The sequence below is a fragment of the Arachis duranensis genome, chromosome 10 (assembly GCF_000817695.3).
Source record: "Arachis duranensis cultivar V14167 chromosome 10, aradu.V14167.gnm2.J7QH, whole genome shotgun sequence".
NCBI lineage: Eukaryota > Viridiplantae > Streptophyta > Magnoliopsida > Fabales > Fabaceae > Arachis > Arachis duranensis.
This window is the reverse complement of record NC_029781.3, coordinates 100,761,536-100,778,250: the sequence shown is the minus strand read 5'-3', so window position 1 is coordinate 100,778,250 and position 16,715 is coordinate 100,761,536. Positions and strand designations below refer to the sequence as shown.

The window sequence follows — 16,715 nt, the reverse complement described above, 5'->3', positions numbered from 1 at the left end:
TATTTAAAAAAATTTAAAAATATTATTATGAAATTACTTATTTTAAGGTCAACTTTAAATTCTAGAGATAATTATAAGTTTATTAATATTGACAAAGTATGTGAATTAGTAGAATGATTTTATTCAGATTATATTAATGGCAAAAAAAATTTTTTTATTAGAATGCAAACTCAATATTATGAACTTGATGTGGCATTGCTGAGTGTATAGAAGGGTTATATACAATGAGTAGAGAACCAGAATTCTCTCATTTTCCCCCTCTTCCAACAAAGCAAGTTTCATTGGCGGTAACTACTACTACTACTACTCATCCCACCACACCTTCACACAGTGAGCACAACAACATTTGGCATCTTAGATTAGAACACATACCCATGCATAAATTGATTTTTCTGAAGAAGTATTATCCTTTTATAGATAGTATTGCTTTAAAATTTCCTTGTGATTCATGTCATTTTGCAAAACAAAAGAAATTATCTTTTAATCTTAGTACAACTAAAATAAACACATACCACACTCATAGATTCAAATGAACATTTCTCAAGCTCAATGCACTCACCAATTTCCTCACACACCATTACACCCATTACCACACCACATACTAATAATGCACCTGCATCACAACACTCTGACATCACACATGACTGCATTATTAGAAAGTCTGAAAGAGTCAAGAAATCACCTGCTTATTTGAAGGACTATCATTGTATGACAACCCACACTTATAAATATTGAATCTATTATTGAATGATGGATACCTACGTATAAATATTTACGTTTTATACTATTTATGGACGTGAAATAGTGTATTACAATTTAAAAATAAAATCTCTAAATATTTTATAAATGTAAGATATTTCTCATTTCATGAACTGGCTTTTAAGATTGACTTAGATTCACTGAATCTATATATTTATACGTATTGATTCATATATTTTTCAACTAATAAATAATTTTATATATGTATAATCTTTTTAATCACAATTTGTTTATATCATTTTATAAAACCACATCTTGCTCTTGAAAAACTAAAAATAAAAAAAAGGAAAGAAAATAAAAACGAGAAAATAGTTACAAAAGACAATTGTGGTTATAAGAAGTATTACATGTGATAGTTTCAGTGGCTAAGAGAAGGGGGTTGAATCTTAGCCCCCTTTTCGCTTGCTAACACTTGCTGGACTTAGAGGAAACTTTTCTGTTTTTGGCTCGTCCCTTGCTAACACTTGTTGTACTAAGATTAAAAGATAATTTCTTTTATTTTGCAAAATGACATGAATCACAAGGAAATTTTAAAGCAATACTATCTATAAAAGGATAATACTTCTTCAGAAAAATCAATTTATGCATGGGTATGTGTTCTAATCTAAGATGCCAAATGTTGTTGTGCTCACTGTGTGAAGGTGTGGTGGGATGAGTAGTAGTAGTAGTAGTATCGTAAAGTGCTAACCCAACTTACAAGGGGATTCCCATAGAATCATGAAACATAACACAGATGTACAAAGGAATTCTAAGACATCTATGGCTTTTTTTCTTTTAATTTTGCACTCTCTGCCTTTTTCCGCTCTATGGATTTTTCATACAAACCTCACTTGTTTGCCTTTTTCCATGAGACTCAAGACATGACAAAATTGAACAGAAAAATACTAAATGAAAAACATTAAAGAAGAAGAGAAATCTGTTAGCTCAGGTAGCTCTGAGAACTCTGTGCCTTGCACTCTCAAATTTTCTCCTTGCTCCAAACAGTGGTTGTTCTCTTTTTTTAAAGAAGAGGGAAGCCTCCACACTTGAAGCCAACACCCAAATCAACTTCTTCCTCCTTCAAGAAACAGAACCGGTTCGGCCACATAGAGAGAGAAGAGATAACCATGCAAAATCCAACATGCAATTACCTTTAGTCCTTTCTTGATCATCACTCTTCATCAATCCGAGCTCTCCATCCTTGGCTTCCTCTCCAAGATGGATTTCTGGCCCTTGATGCTTCATGATGATGATGACTTCATCTGCTTCAATCTCTGCCTCAACCATCACTTCGCCACTCTAGCTACTTCCTGTGGTGGTTGAGCAAAATCAAAGACAAGCCATGCTTCAAGAATCTCCCTTGCTGGCCGAATCTTCTTCCTTCTTTTTGAGTATGAAGGATCCGAGATTACCTCACCAAATCTTACCACATTTGGTGATAATCTCAGCCACATTGGTTTTCTTTTTCTTGTCATCATTAACTTGATGGCCTTGACGCATGCAACTTCTTCTTTTTCTTTTTGGTAGCTTAGTGTAGCTTCCATGGTTTCCTGTGTAATAACCGAAGAAGAGAAGCAAATATGAGAGAGATGAGAGAGAAGTTTGAACACAAGCTAATGGGTAATAACAAAGTGAAATTAAAGTCCAACTTTCCTAGCTTAGAGTGGCGTGTAGCATTATGATCACCATCATGTCAATCACACTTTCTCTCTCATGTTCCCCATGCTAGTGAATTAAATTTCAAATCCTTCCAAAAAGTGAAATGGAATCCGTTGGAAGCATTGAGGCTTTTTCTTTACTTCATGGATTCGGATAAAGCATGGAAACATTTATTAATTTTGGGCTTGGTAGCAATAGATTTCATTTTGGCCCAACTAATAACATTTGTTTTCCTGATAGATTTTTGGATCAAGCATTGAACAAATAGGAAAGCTTTCATTTGGGCTTGTAGTAATAATAACTCAATCTAGCCCAATATTAAAACCTGCAACAAAATTATTAATCAATATATGTTAAATGAAAATCAGATTAATTTTGTAATTAATTATTTTTAATAATGTTTAGTTATCACAAATATTAATTTAGAGTTTTCCAAACTCATCGACATGAAAAAACTTATACTGATTTCATTTGAGAATGAAAAAATTGCATTTTTTTATATCTGGCTACTAGTTATTAGGGGGTGAATTTCCAAAAAATAACTCAAACTGTGTGTTATATATCGTTGTGATTTTTGTAATTCGACAATAATATTTTATCTATTTTAAATATTTAATTTTTTAAGATTACAAAATATCAATAATATTTTATCTTTTTATAATTAAAAATTATTTTTATTATAAAAAATGTGAATGACATTTTGTCTTTACATAATGATTTTTTTTCAACAATCAGTAACGAATTATGCTACCATGGTAGCAGTATAAAATACAAAAATAGTTGAATATTGTCACACAAAAATAACCAATATGTAAAATTTTTAGCATGAAAAAATAGGGGTGAAAACTCAGGTGCAATCGACTTCACGTGAAGTTAATACCTGAAAGCCGTTAAATGATTTAACTGATTTGACTAAATTTTTATCTAACAATTTCACGTCAAGTTGACTTCACCTGAATTTTCACCAAAAACAGCGTACTAAAAGAAAAGTTCAGTTACCTAAAAGAAGGTGAGAAAAAAATACAAGTCGAAATGGATGCGACTTAATGAATCAAAGAAAAATAAAAGAAGGTGGGATACAGCGATTGAAGGGGCGACAGTGACTAAAGTAAATGTGCTAGCAATAAGTTAACTTGTTTATTTATTTATTTATTTTACCTTTCTTATGCCCGAACACTAGGTACTAAAGAGTTTAACTTTTAGAACTAAACTATTCCTAGGTTAAGGTACAGATCCTTTCCATGTATGTCATCTCTCACCACCAGTGTTTTAATTTGTTTGGAACATGTTATTATTATTATTTTGGTTAGTGATGAGATGAGTTCCTAAAACTCACGTCATGGGCATTTTGTACTTAATTACTTTAAATATTTATTATTATAATTTTCCGTCACAACAAAAAGACTGCAATCACAAATTAATAATAAAAAATTAAAGTTTTGTATAGTTGCATTAAAATCATGTCCTATAAATATCATTTGTTCCTCAAGCTTTCATTTGCACCACTTCATAGACACATTAATTTGTTTCTTTGCACATTATATTGCTAACAGGCATGGATAGTGGTGGATTCTTCAAATCCAACGTTATGAATGTTGCAAAAAGCATAAAGAAGACTGGGAAAGATGACCCTAGACGAGTGATTCACTCGTTAAAAGTGGGACTCGCTCTCACTTTGGTCTCATTGTTCTACTACTCAAGGCCTCTTTATGACGGTTTCGGAGTTGCCGGAATGTGGGCGGTTCTTACCGTCGTTGTAGTCTTCGAATTCACCGTAGGTAAGTATTTTAACAGACTAGTGTTATTAGTTCAAATAATATATTAATCACTTAACATTTATCTTATTAAGAATAATATGAGAATATGTTTGGTTGGTGTATGAAGGTGGAACTCTAAGCAAGGGTCTAAATAGAGGATGTGCCACACTATTAGCCGGTGCTTTAGGGGTTGGAGCTCAGCATTTAGCTATTGCTTTTGGAAAAAAGGGAGAACCCATTGTCCTTGGAGCCCTTCTTTTCATTCTAGGTAACAAAATAAATGAGAAAACTCAGGTACACTTGACTTTACGTAAAGTTAATAACTGATAGTCGTTAGATGAAAATTTAGTTAAATCAATTAAAGTATCTAACGGCTCTCAATTATCAACTTCATGTGAAGTCGACTGCACCTAAGTTTCTCGGCAGGGGCAACGTTCTTGAGATTTTTCCCAAGAATCAAGGCAAGATATGACTATGGAGTGGTGATATTTATATTGACGTTCAGTTTAGTAACAGTGTCAGGATTCAGAGTGAATGAGATATTGGAGCTTGCTGAGCAGAGACTCTTAACAATCTTGATTGGTGGAGCCACATGCATGGTTGTCTCAATATTGGTTTGTCCAGTTTGGGCGGGTCAAGAGCTTCATAACTTGGTTGCTTCCAACATACAAAAGCTTGCCAATTACCTTGAAGGATTTCAAGCAGAATATTTTCAAGACAAACAAAAATCTAAGTCATCTCTTCAAGGATATAAAAGTGTTCTTGGTTCTAAAGCATCTGAAGAGTCCTTGGTGAGCATGCATATTCTTTTTCTTTTTCTTTTCATTCAACATTATTGTGATCAAATATTCCACAGGGGAATTTGGCGAGGTGGGAGCCTGGACATGGAGCTTTTCGTCTTCGTCATCCATGGAAGCAGTACTTGAAGCTTGGTGCACTTGCTAGAGAATGTGCTTACAAAATTGAAACTCTCAACACCTATCTTAACCCTGAAATCCAAGTAATAATTAATTGTTATTTTTTTTAAGAATAAATTACTATTTGTACTTATAAAAGATACAAACACGAATAAATATACCTATATAAGAATAAAATTACAATTATAATTATAGCATATGGTTTATGTGTGCTAAAAGTACCTAAACAAACTAATTGGATAACCAACGTTCGGGTACTTTTGGCACACGGAGGCCATCTTCCATAGTTATAGTTATCGTTTTATTTTTATATGTACATTTGTCAATGTCTTTATCTTTTATGGTACAAATGATAATTTATTTTTTTTTTAATTTTTAATAGCAAAAATGCTAAAAGCAAACTAATTCGTTGAATATACTTCAGGAATGTATGGAATTAAGGTGTAAATTTGAAGAACCATGCAAAATAATGAGTTCAGAGTCAAGCAAAGCACTGAAGGCAATATCTTCATCAATGAAAACAATGACGGCTCCTTCCGCCGCTAAATGCCACATAGAAAATTCTAAAACTGCCACTAAATTACTCAAAGTTGCACTGGAAACAATTTCACTAGAGGATGCTCAACTCATAGCTATAATCCCAGTGGTCACCATTGCATCAATACTAGAAGAAATCACTAAGACAGTTGAAAAGGTTTATGATTCGGCTTCCGAGCTTTCTAATTTAGCGCATTTCAAGAACGTTGAATCAAATGTCTCGCCGGAGAAGCAGCCACCACCGCACCTACTCCACCGTGGCACCATAAACCCTCTTGTGGTGGACATTGCTAATAATAATAATAATAATAATAATAATAATAATAATAATGACCAAATTGAAATAACTATCCATGACATAATAAGTTCTGAATCGCCTGAAAAGGTAGAAAATGCACCACCAAAATCTTGTGCAGAAAATGCACAATCAAACTCTTGTGCAGTTGTAAATATAATTGTATGTCATTAATTAACTACTTGAGTGAATAGCATCCAACGAAAAATTTTACTTACAAAAATAATTTGTTTACTTGGCATTTTTATTAAACAAGAAAAAGAAGAAGTAGCAGCTAATGGCTATGATCTCAGCCCCATTTTGGTGCTTTGCTTTTCATGTTGTATGAGAAGACTTTTGTTTATGTATTTGTTTTGTGCCATTTGACAATATTTTTCATTAAAAAGTCACAAACAAAAGTGCATGAAATCAAGTTGTTGAAACAAGTTGAGAAAAAGGGTGGGGAAAATGAAAGGGTAAAAGGGAACAAAAGTATATTTACGTACGTTGGACAGAATACGAATATGTATGATAAATGTACGTACGAATTAATTAATGATGCAAGTATGTTAATTTAACAGCATACCAAAAAAAATGATGCTGTTTTAGATGCTTAGCTAAATTGGGTATATTTGGCCAAAGTTAGAGAGAAATATTTTTGGAACATTACAATCATCCTTGTATATTTTACTAAAACTCAATCTATTAATTGTGAGAAAGTCTCACAGACCAGCATTTTTATAAAATGTGCTGATTCCTTAGCATTACTGATTAATTATTTTGGTCATTTTTAATTTGTTGTTTTTGACTATTATGTTAAACTCTTGTTTATCACTTTAAAGTGAATTGGTTGTAATAAGCATCTATTTTTTAGTGTATAAATGATAACATATCTTGATCTCATGACTAGTCGATTTTACAATTTACATGGGCATTGTGATTTTGCCTTGTTATGCGTAAAAAAGAATAAAAATAAAAAAGTGGTAGTAGTAGTGTAGTACATTATTGTGTTCTGTCTTCCAATAACAGAGACAAGCAGCGCAGGGAATAGAATAATACAAGAGCTAAAGACATGTCAAAAGCCGAACATTCTCCTGTTACTAAATCACTTGGATCTTAAAAAACGACGTGGAAACCTTAAAACATTAATATAATAAGAAAAGGTAATTAAATGCATGAATTTCCCAAAAGTATATTCGGAAAAGATGCTCCAAGTTCAGTACAGCTTTTGACCCCTTTCCCCCTCATATAATTTGCTAGAAATCGGAAATCAAAGAGACAATGTTGACTTTGGCAGTTTCTTTACACAGTTTTAATGATTCTCTTTATGGTAGCTTGCAAGAGCATGAGCATGACCAATCTAGTAGGGGGGGTGGGGGGTGTTGGAAACAGCTCAAGTCAAGTTAGACTTTGTTTTTAACGGGTCTGATCTGTTATGTAGTTAATTGGCCTGAATTTTATTTGCAATTTATTATAAAAATTTTTTAAAGTATTAAACTTGATCTGTTAAANATAATTATGTATTAATAGGCTCAAGCAGGTCTGACAGACCAATAAGACTAATTAGCGAGTTTGGGCCTGATCTATTTAAGAGGTTGAGCATATGCCTATTTTATAACAGGTCAGGTCAAGTCAAGCCAAACACAGACCAAATTCCCTGACAGGTCGCTTGGCCTTTTTCCACTCGTGAGTATATGTAGGCGAGTGAATAACCAACCCATTGTATCCTTATATATAAATGTATGTAGACACTACAAATTGTACATAACATTTGATTCGTATTATTACTACTAGAAGAAGATTCACATGTATTTATCTTCATGTTAAGTTGATAATCGAAAATTATTGGTTGGTTTAATAGATTTAACTAAATTATGATTTAATGATTTTCGACCATCAATTTCACATAAAGAATTTATATAAAGATAACTGCATGTAATTAGTTTTAAACACATTCAAATAAACACTAATATAATTGAACATTGAAGTGTTTTTAACAGATACACACGCTGTCTCTGTATGGATGAATGCTTCCGTTTCTATAATTTATTGGACAAAATATGTTTCTATAAACACACATAGATCACCAACTTTTATTAGTTCCCATCCCTCTAGCTAATAAGAGTAAAAACTAAAGAGACTGCTAAAAAAAGTAGTGCATGCGTTTATTTCTGTACAGAAACACTTACTAGTACAGAGTAGCAGAAGCAAGTATGGGCAAATAATAATAACAATAACAGATTATTAATCCCAACCATAAAGTATTAGAGGATTCCAGTACATACCTGATACGAACCATACCAACGTGGAAGAAGTTATCTTGAAATTAAACCTAAATTGTTAGTTAGAGACTTGACCAATGGAAACCACTTGCATGCACCATAAAATTAAGAGTTATGACAGGTAATCAATAAATTTTTTGAACAACATGAATAATGGGTGCTAAAATTTACCTAATTCAAGTAAAACACATTATATTCTAAATTACTCACCTAAATCTTAAAATTAGAATAATAATCCGCACATTTAGGAATTGAACATCCAATATATCCATTATTCACATTGTTTAATATTTTCATTTTCTATCTATACTTTTCCTAAAACTAATTGAGCAGTCATTATTTATTATTCCCTCTCTCTTAGAACTTAGAAGAATGAGTATTTTAATATGTTTGATTTTGAAAAAGAAAATAAATAATAAATATACTTTGCATGCACGTGCACCGCACGCTATTTAATGGTGGGATGTGAAATTTTTTTTTTATGCATATATACATAAAGGTAACTTTGTCATTGGCATGCATAATAACTTCAATGTATGTACTTAGCCATCGGCAAAAACGAAGTCTCTTTTTTAATTTCTGAGAGTATGTTATGTGCATTAGTCATGATTTGCTCAGATGGTATATAATATAATATAAGATGTCAACTTGACATTTCACAAAGAATATCTTGCTGGTCACTGGTCAAAAGTTAATTAGCTAAAGGAACAAATTATTTAACGGACTTGTTCTCATCGGATAATAATAATAATTAAAAAAAGTTATTGTAAAAATGACTAAATGGTAGCCTGTGAATTTGCCTGGGCTAGATATCCTAGACTAGTAAACTCCAGCTTGATTATCATTGATTTACTTTCAGCTCCAATCGCTTAAAGAAATTTTCAATTACATTAAAAAATAAAAAATTAAAAATCATTGAATAGTTGAGATTTTTATCCTTGTTCCATGATCTGGACATAACATCATAAAGTTTACCAAAAAAAAAAAAAGGAACAATAAATCCTTGTTCCTTCTCAAATGCTATAAGACCATTTTCATATTCGTGAATCTGAGTCGTAACATTTTACTTCGTATTACTGGGAGACGTTCTTCTTGCCATTTCATGGTGCAAAGTACAAACATACATTAGCATTCTACATATTATTTGTTTGTAATGAACTACATCACTTAACAAAAAAGAAAAGAACAAATAAGTTACAAAATTAAGGACCCAAGACTTACAGGCTTCTAATTACAAACAAACAGAAACTACAGATTCAAGCCACTAAACTATTGACCAGACATTCATAAAATTTTCTACTTACAGCCAAGAGATATGAACCCTTTTTTACAGTACTGCTTATCATAATCTAGCGTCTCTAATATTCCTCCTCCTCCTCCTCCTCAAATTCGAACTAGCCAGTTTATTCACCAGCCATAGATAGGATTTTCTACCTGTGGAGGCAAGAGATTCAGGTCTTTACAGTGCTGCTTGTCATAGTCGCGTGTCCCAGGTATTGCTCCGGTACATAATCTCAGGAATTCATTTCCTGTGAGACAGTAGTGAGCGAATGCTAAGCCACCATCTACTGCAGCCGACAGATTTGGCAGTGACATGGACTTAGCCATCATTCTCTTATCTGTACTTGAGTTTGCACCATCCTTTTCCTTGTTCAGGATTTTGTCAAGGTCAGAATATTCCATAAATCTATGAGTAGCAGCCTCCCAAGAAAGTTGATATCTTTGCTCAGGTGTCAAAGGATGAGGCTCATTTTCCAATGCTTCTTTTACTTTTGCAACGAAGTCTTCTGATGTCTTGTAAGTCAAACAGTTGGGAAATGACCTGAAGAACTCGTTTGACGGATGATCCGCACAAACTACAAATTTCCCCATGGCAAGTGCCTCAGCTGTAGCAGTGCATAGAACATCGCTAATGCTTGGATTTATGAACACTTTGTACCTTCAAGAAAGTAAATAAAGTGTCAAAGGAGAACCGATTTCATAAAAGCAAGTTCGTTATCAGCATCTGCTTGCATGAAGCATGATGGTGGAAAAGATAAAATATATCTCATGTCCATGTTGCAACAGATGCAACTAAAAAGTTATTATTCGCCCCATTTAATTCAGAAATTCACATATTTTCACAACATTCAGCTTTCCAGTTAACTTATTATTAAATGAATCGCAATTTTCAGATAATTCTTACCCGTGAAGAGAATCATCTGCATGGTCTCTTCCTCTCTGGAAGTTGAGGTTCAAGCTTAACCTTCTAGCTGCACTCTGCACTTCCGTAGCATCCTCACCATTTCCAAATACATCCAACTTGAAGCCATCAAGGTCAGTCTTATGTTTTGCCAATAAATCTATCAACTCCTTATATCCCTTCGCCCATACCATCTTTCCCAAGAAATATGCTCCTTTTGTAAAGGCTTTTTGCCCTAGCTCCCTTTCTGCAGCAATCTTTTCTCCAATTTTTAAGAACTTGGGATTCACACCATGAACATTGCAAATTATAGACTTCGGCATATCCTGAGTGGCAGCTGAGAGACGAAGAACCTGAATATAACATAATTTGGTTCCTTAGGTTTAGTTTAATTCTCTCTTGATACTAACAAGTTCATCATGAGAAAAGCCAAAATTATTTCTAGTTATCATCAAAGTTTATCCAGCCTTACTAGGATGAAAAGTATTATACCTTGTTGCAGTACGCTCTGGCAACCCAGTTGTTTATGTGTTTCACAAAGAAAGCTTGGAGCGCTCCATTTTTCTCCCTCTTGATATATTCTAAATAATTTGTATGGACAACACCAACAACATGGTTGAATTTGTCTGTCCAACGCTTACCATGATGATACCAATTCAAATGTTCCGGTTCTTCCAAGATAGCAATATCAGCATCCCTGGATGGTATAAATTGAGAAGTATCTCCGGCAGGAATAATACTTCGTCTTGCTTTTGAAAACTACGCACAAGTAGGAAGTGTAAGAATTGTAAGAATTGACAGTAATAATACAAAATCTGATAGAAAACTAACTTGATGAAAATGTTACCTTCCCAGGATAAAAAGAAATTTTGAAGTCTGGCCTAAAACCAATCCTTTCCTCAAGCCAGCTACGTATATAAACTTCTTGCTCTTCTGGTGAAGAAAAAGTGAGATTGCTGGGATAAACAAGTTCTTGATCTGATTTACAAAGCCAAGGAACCAGCAAAGTAACTTTCTGCTTTGCAGATTGTGATAAATATGCGGCTCGAAACAGTGGATTTACAGCTGTTCCAGTCATCCAAGGAAGACTAGCAGTTGTGACTATTGCAACATGTCTTTCATTGTCCAATGGTTTTCCACGGTCTGTCCACAATCCACCATCATACCGGTGACCTGTGCTCTGAAGGACACTTGCTATTCGCAAATCCAACTCGTCATTTATGTTTCCATTCTCAAGAACAGAAGATTCATCCCCAGAAAGAGACTGAAACAGAAGTTGGTTCTTGCGTTTGCTATACAAGCTTTCCACTATCTTGTCACATATGTCTGAAATGCAATCATATTTGGACAAATCATCAAAATTAAGTGGCAGATAAGATCAAACATGCCCTAGCAAAATAACATATTTGATATATCTTAGTTTCTATAGCTAGAACACTATAACCAATAAAGCAAACATATAATTCTGCCTACCCATGCAACATTGATCTGGCCCCAAAAATATTACAACATTAAGTAACTAAAAGAATGTAATCAAGCCATATATATTTTCATTTAGAAAATCATGTGACAAAGTATTTTAATTTTAATGGAGGAAAATGGAGTTTCGTAGTAGAAACAATATGGATTAACGAAATTTTATATCCATGGGAAGTGGATCTACGTTTTCAACTTGATAGTGGTTCTGTACAGTAATACTAAATGATTGAGAAATCAAATCATTGACAAATAACTATTTAAATAATCATCTAGATCTAACATGATTGATGTCACTTGAAAAGTATGTTTCCTACATTAACTGTAGTATATTAGGGTTACAAACTGGTATGCAACCTTCTGAAATTACTTCTAAACAAAGTTAATTGTGGTTTTTTAGTGTCCTTGAGTATGGTCTCCATCTACTCACCAAGTCCACGCCCCTTGTTAGAAAGTTGCACCAAATGAGTGACTATGCTAATTCACATTGTTGAATAATTAAGCAACGAAGCAGCTAACAATTATATCAGAAGCTGACACCTTCTGGCTTGCCAACCACACAACAAGAATAACACTGTGATACAGCTTAGCGTGATGAATGCCAAATATATCAGGAAACAGTGCATATGATTTATTCCATACATCCAATTTCCCACTATAAAGTTCTACACCAAGTGCTGAAGGAGGACATTTAACAACTTCTGCAGATTCTTTCCTTCCGGTGCTATTATTTCGAGACCAAAAACACTTATATAATTGTTGAAGACTTAAGAAAGGAAGGAAATCTGACTTGGTGATTGAATAATTAAAACAATTATGAGACTGAAAAACACTTTCAAGTACAAGAGAGGATGTTGCTAAAAAGTATCACTTATCAAAATAAGATACATACCAACCATTCACATATGATATATAAAGTGAGAAAGCATGGCAAAATCACATATAAAATAGTAGAATCATGTACCTCTTCTAACTCCAAGTTGATCCAAAAATGGCCCAGATTGTTTAACGAAGTAGGCCAGAAGTTCTGGTACGTCCAATGGTGGCACTTCCTGCAACAGATGAACATAAAAGAACCAGTACAGAGAAAAAGTTAATAACTATAACACAAGGAGAAGAATGACAACGACACCCTTATCATGAAAACAACTATTTGAAGATAGCATTTTTATCATGCTTGAGTTTCTCATCCCCTATTTCGTTTTGCACCTCTTTTATTTATTTAATTTTTTCACAACAAATCCTAATGGTGTAATGATGTCTCAATTAAAGATAGCACCCCTCACATGAATACGATACCAGCTGAAAACTTTATGCCCACAAACATAAGAGACATTTTTGGACACAAATAAAAAAAATCCAAGGAATAATGGGTTTTAAGGGAACATGAGCTAGTGTATTCTATGAGGTATCCTACATTCCTATATATGCAAGGAAAGGTAGAACTTCCCAGTTTCCAGTTACAGGATTTTCTAATATCCTTCCACAAAGTTACACAATATTTAACATGAACATTTAAATAAACAAAAGAAATTAAACGCAAGTAATCACAAACCTTTGAGTCTTGATGATCCCAGCGCATTGATTTCTGCAACAAAAGAAGAACATAGTCCTTAGAATGAAGCAGTCAACAAATTGATGTTCAAATGAGCAAAATCCAACTCTGAGGAAGTTAGTTAATGACATTCACATGTATATACACTTGACATGTTATTTACTAAAAACTAAAAAGGACTAAGAAAAAGAAAAATCACAATATCCACTCCATCCCAGTCAACAGACGCATTGAGCTCACTAATTGCATGCGAATGGATAATAACAAGAAATAATCCTCCTTCTAACAGTAAAATTAATCTAACACTACAGATAATTTTCAGTAGAATAGCTGCTTTGATGAATACACACATAAAGACATAAATTAGAAAGTCGACAGACCCTCTATCGAATTCTCCTTGCAAAAACTACTCTCAGACAAAGGATTATATGAATATCTGTACCCCATGAACAAAAAACCCCGATGAAAAAAAAAAGAGGTGCATATAGAAATTGTGAAAAGCTAAACAACAGCCTGTTCCTAAAAATAGTAAGTGTGAAAATAGAAAGAACAAAAGTGGAACCTACTTGCAATTCAAGCTGAAATTTAACTAAACAAAGAAAAGAACAGAATAAAAAGCATAAATTAACAGTATTGAAGTTGCAGAAAAAGAGGAAAGAGAAGGGAGCATACCAGGCTGGACTTGACTTTCTCGAGAAATTCACTGTTCTTGAAGCCATCGAAAATCTCAGAGGAGGAACTACGCTTCTCAAAGTCCTTGAACCTGCTCTTCAAAGCTCGAATTGGTTCCCAATCACCACCACCACTACCCTCACCTTCAGCCTCCCCAACCCACTCGCCCCAAAACTCCTTCAAGCTCAACCTCCGCCCCCTCTTCCCCCTCTCAAACCCCACAGTAGCATCGCTATCTTCGTCTTCCTCCTCCACCTCCGAAACGATGGCGTTTCGAATCGCAGAAAGGTCAATCCGAATCGTTGCCCTGGGGCGCCATTTCTCCAGAACCTTCTTGCTGAATTCAGGGGAAGAGTACGCCCTCCGAATCTCCTTGAGCTTCGGCTGCAGCTTCTTCACGAAATCGATCTCGGCCGGCGGGGGAAGGGGCCCGGCGGTGCGCATGGCCGGCACGGCGAAGGGAGGCGGCGCGGAGTTGAAGAAGTTCTCGAGCTCCCTGTCAAACGACGTGGCTAGATTCTTGAACGAGTTGGCTCGGTCCCTCATAAGCCTAAGATCAGCGTCGGCCGAGTCACGAACCTCCCTCCAACCCTTGGAGAGGAACGAAAACGCGTTCGACGAGGTGGAAGGTTGGCGCTGGGTCGCCATGAACCCGAACCTCAACCTCCTCCCAAACCTAAAGCTCTAGCACAATTAATCCCCAATAATTCCCCTTTTGGGAGAATGCAGAATATGCTTTGCGAGGACGAAGACGAACGAGACGAACACGGAAACTAGAAAGAGAAAAGAGAGTATCCGTTTGGAGGGTAAGTGTGATTTAGAAAGGGGTTTTGAACGGTTGGGATTTGGAGACAGTTGGGAAATTCTCTGGAAGCCTGCATGTACACTTGTTCTTCCACGTAGGACGCCTACGAGATTTCCTGTGATGACGTGGCGTTCTCGGGGTGGACGATGTGGTGATAATAGAGGAAGATGGTCGTTGCGGTCTACTTAGTGCAAGAATATTCTATCGCTCAAGGTATCTGTGCTTCTCTGGAATTTGTAAATAGTGCGATTTCCAATCCCAAAACTATTAATTGTACATGTTAATAAACAATTGGTTAAACACAGACAAACTTAAACACCTCTTTAATGTGTGATTTGTTGATCAAAAGAACGGTAGTGAATTCACGTTGATTGGGCCCAGATGTGAGTAACAAGGGACAACAAAAGCAGAAAACTAAACTGACTTAGCTCCTTAGAAAAAATATTTGATTTGGTCAGGGAAACAAAGTTCTTTTTTTTTATTACACTACAGGCTCTCGTACTCACACAGACTAAAAGGAGTTTTTATTTTCGAAGAAGTAAGTGGAGTATTTATATAATGTGTATAATAAAGGTTTAGATATATTTAATTCAGTAGAATATTATATATTTATTATTTCTAGTATTTAAATGGTTATTTTAAATAATATAGATGTATTGTGTTTAAAAAATTAATAGTATTTTATTTTAAATATTATTTTTTAATTATATTAAATCAAATAAATAAACTATTATACACATTATATAAATATTATATAAATATTTTATTGATTCCTAATTTTTTATTTTCTACTCCTTGGACTCAAATTTTCTATGAATACGAAGCCTCAGCTGCGTGAGGGTAGGCTTCCTTCTGTTTTGATGGATGCAATTTGGCTAGTGTTCCCAACCATACCCAATTTTCCACCCACATGTGAACGGTGAACCCACTACCATTTGTCCCATTGTGTTTCTTATTTTATTCGTTTTTGCTGCTTCCTTCAATCACCCACCACGCGTCTCTACTTAACTTCTTCCTATGTTTTCCTTCTCTTCTTGTATTCTCCTACACGTGGCGTATCCTTCTCGGCTCTCGCTCATTTCATTCATTCATTTGGGCCTCTCAATAATCCGTGTGGCAAGGCCCAAAATCATGTGAGAGACTATCAAAGTGATGGCAAGCATGTTGGGCTACTTTTTTGTCATCCTCCAAGTTGCATTATTGGACTGGGGCCGTATGAAGCTTAGAAGCCCAATCTCATACTTACTCTGTTTACAAAAAGAAAACGAATGGCATGCTTACATTTTTCCTTGCTTCTGAGTTCTGACCAAAAAAATTAAAAATATTTATTTATTTAAAAAAATCTGTTAACTATGACCAAAAAAAAAAAATGGGGAAAAGGTTTCCTAAAATCAAAGTGAAGTGGTCCGCATGCAATTTGATCTTTCAACGAAGCATTATATTGAAAGCAACTTATGGTGGTACAGCTCTTGCACTTTTTGTTCCATTAAAAAGGTCCCTGAAGTTTTTAGATCATTTCCAGAGAAAAAAAAAAGTCTCTATTGGTATGTATAATGATGAAATGTGTGCTAAATTGATCTTTTGCAAGTTATTATTTTCTTATGGAATATTATGAGTGTGCTTGTTAAGCTTTTGTTTATTGAAAGCAAAGTGTATATTTTCATTTATTTTTCTTTTAATTTCATAACAACTAAATTTGAAGCTAGAAAATTCTTTTTCTTTTTTTAAATCTAAATGTAATGTGCCCTATTTAATGCTATGTACATATTCAACTTTTTTGGTGTACGTATTCAACTTATCAGGTGTCACATATTTGAACGGGGAAGAGTTCATGCAAAATCATTAATAATTCAAAGTATAT

At 34.4% G+C, this 16,715-nt stretch overlaps 2 protein-coding genes across 2 annotated transcripts; one reads left to right on the top strand and one right to left on the bottom strand.

Annotated features, from left to right (window-relative positions):
- The first annotated feature begins 3,875 nt into the window (after positions 1-3,875).
- On the top strand, positions 3,876-6,258 carry LOC107471425 (aluminum-activated malate transporter 8-like). The gene is made up of 5 exons (XM_021133356.2): positions 3,876-4,175; positions 4,282-4,422; positions 4,575-4,945; positions 5,011-5,154; positions 5,496-6,258. Exons 1-5 carry the CDS (start codon positions 3,953-3,955, stop codon positions 6,075-6,077), a joined length of 1,461 nt encoding a protein of 486 aa, XP_020989015.1. The 5' UTR covers positions 3,876-3,952; the 3' UTR covers positions 6,078-6,258.
- A 2,937-nt stretch (positions 6,259-9,195) lies between these two features.
- On the bottom strand, positions 9,196-14,897 carry LOC107471463 (digalactosyldiacylglycerol synthase 1, chloroplastic). Its single transcript, XM_016090933.3, has 7 exons — positions 14,050-14,897; positions 13,378-13,410; positions 12,787-12,874; positions 11,194-11,672; positions 10,839-11,105; positions 10,350-10,699; positions 9,196-10,103 (listed from the first exon to the last, which is right to left on the bottom strand). The coding sequence occupies exons 1-7, from the start codon at positions 14,695-14,697 to the stop codon at positions 9,572-9,574; spliced, it is 2,397 nt and encodes a 798-aa protein (XP_015946419.1). The 5' UTR covers positions 14,698-14,897; the 3' UTR covers positions 9,196-9,571.
- Between the last annotated feature and the right edge of the window lie 1,818 nt (positions 14,898-16,715).

Coding starts and splice junctions, on each gene's coding strand:
- LOC107471463 (XM_016090933.3), bottom strand. CDS start 14,697: ATGGCGACCCAGCGCCAACCTTCCACCTCGTCGAACGCGTTTTCGTTC. Junction 11,673..12,786: donor TCAACTTGGAGTTAGAAGAG/GTACATGATTCT, acceptor ATTGCATTTCAG/ACATATGTGACAAGATAGTG. Junction 10,700..10,838: donor CCAGAGCGTACTGCAACAAG/GTATAATACTTT, acceptor TGTTATATTCAG/GTTCTTCGTCTCTCAGCTGC.
- LOC107471425 (XM_021133356.2), top strand. CDS start 3,953: ATGGATAGTGGTGGATTCTTCAAATCCAACGTTATGAATGTTGCAAAA. Junction 4,423..4,574: donor AGCCCTTCTTTTCATTCTAG/GTAACAAAATAA, acceptor ACCTAAGTTTCT/CGGCAGGGGCAACGTTCTTG. Junction 4,946..5,010: donor AAGCATCTGAAGAGTCCTTG/GTGAGCATGCAT, acceptor AATATTCCACAG/GGGAATTTGGCGAGGTGGGA.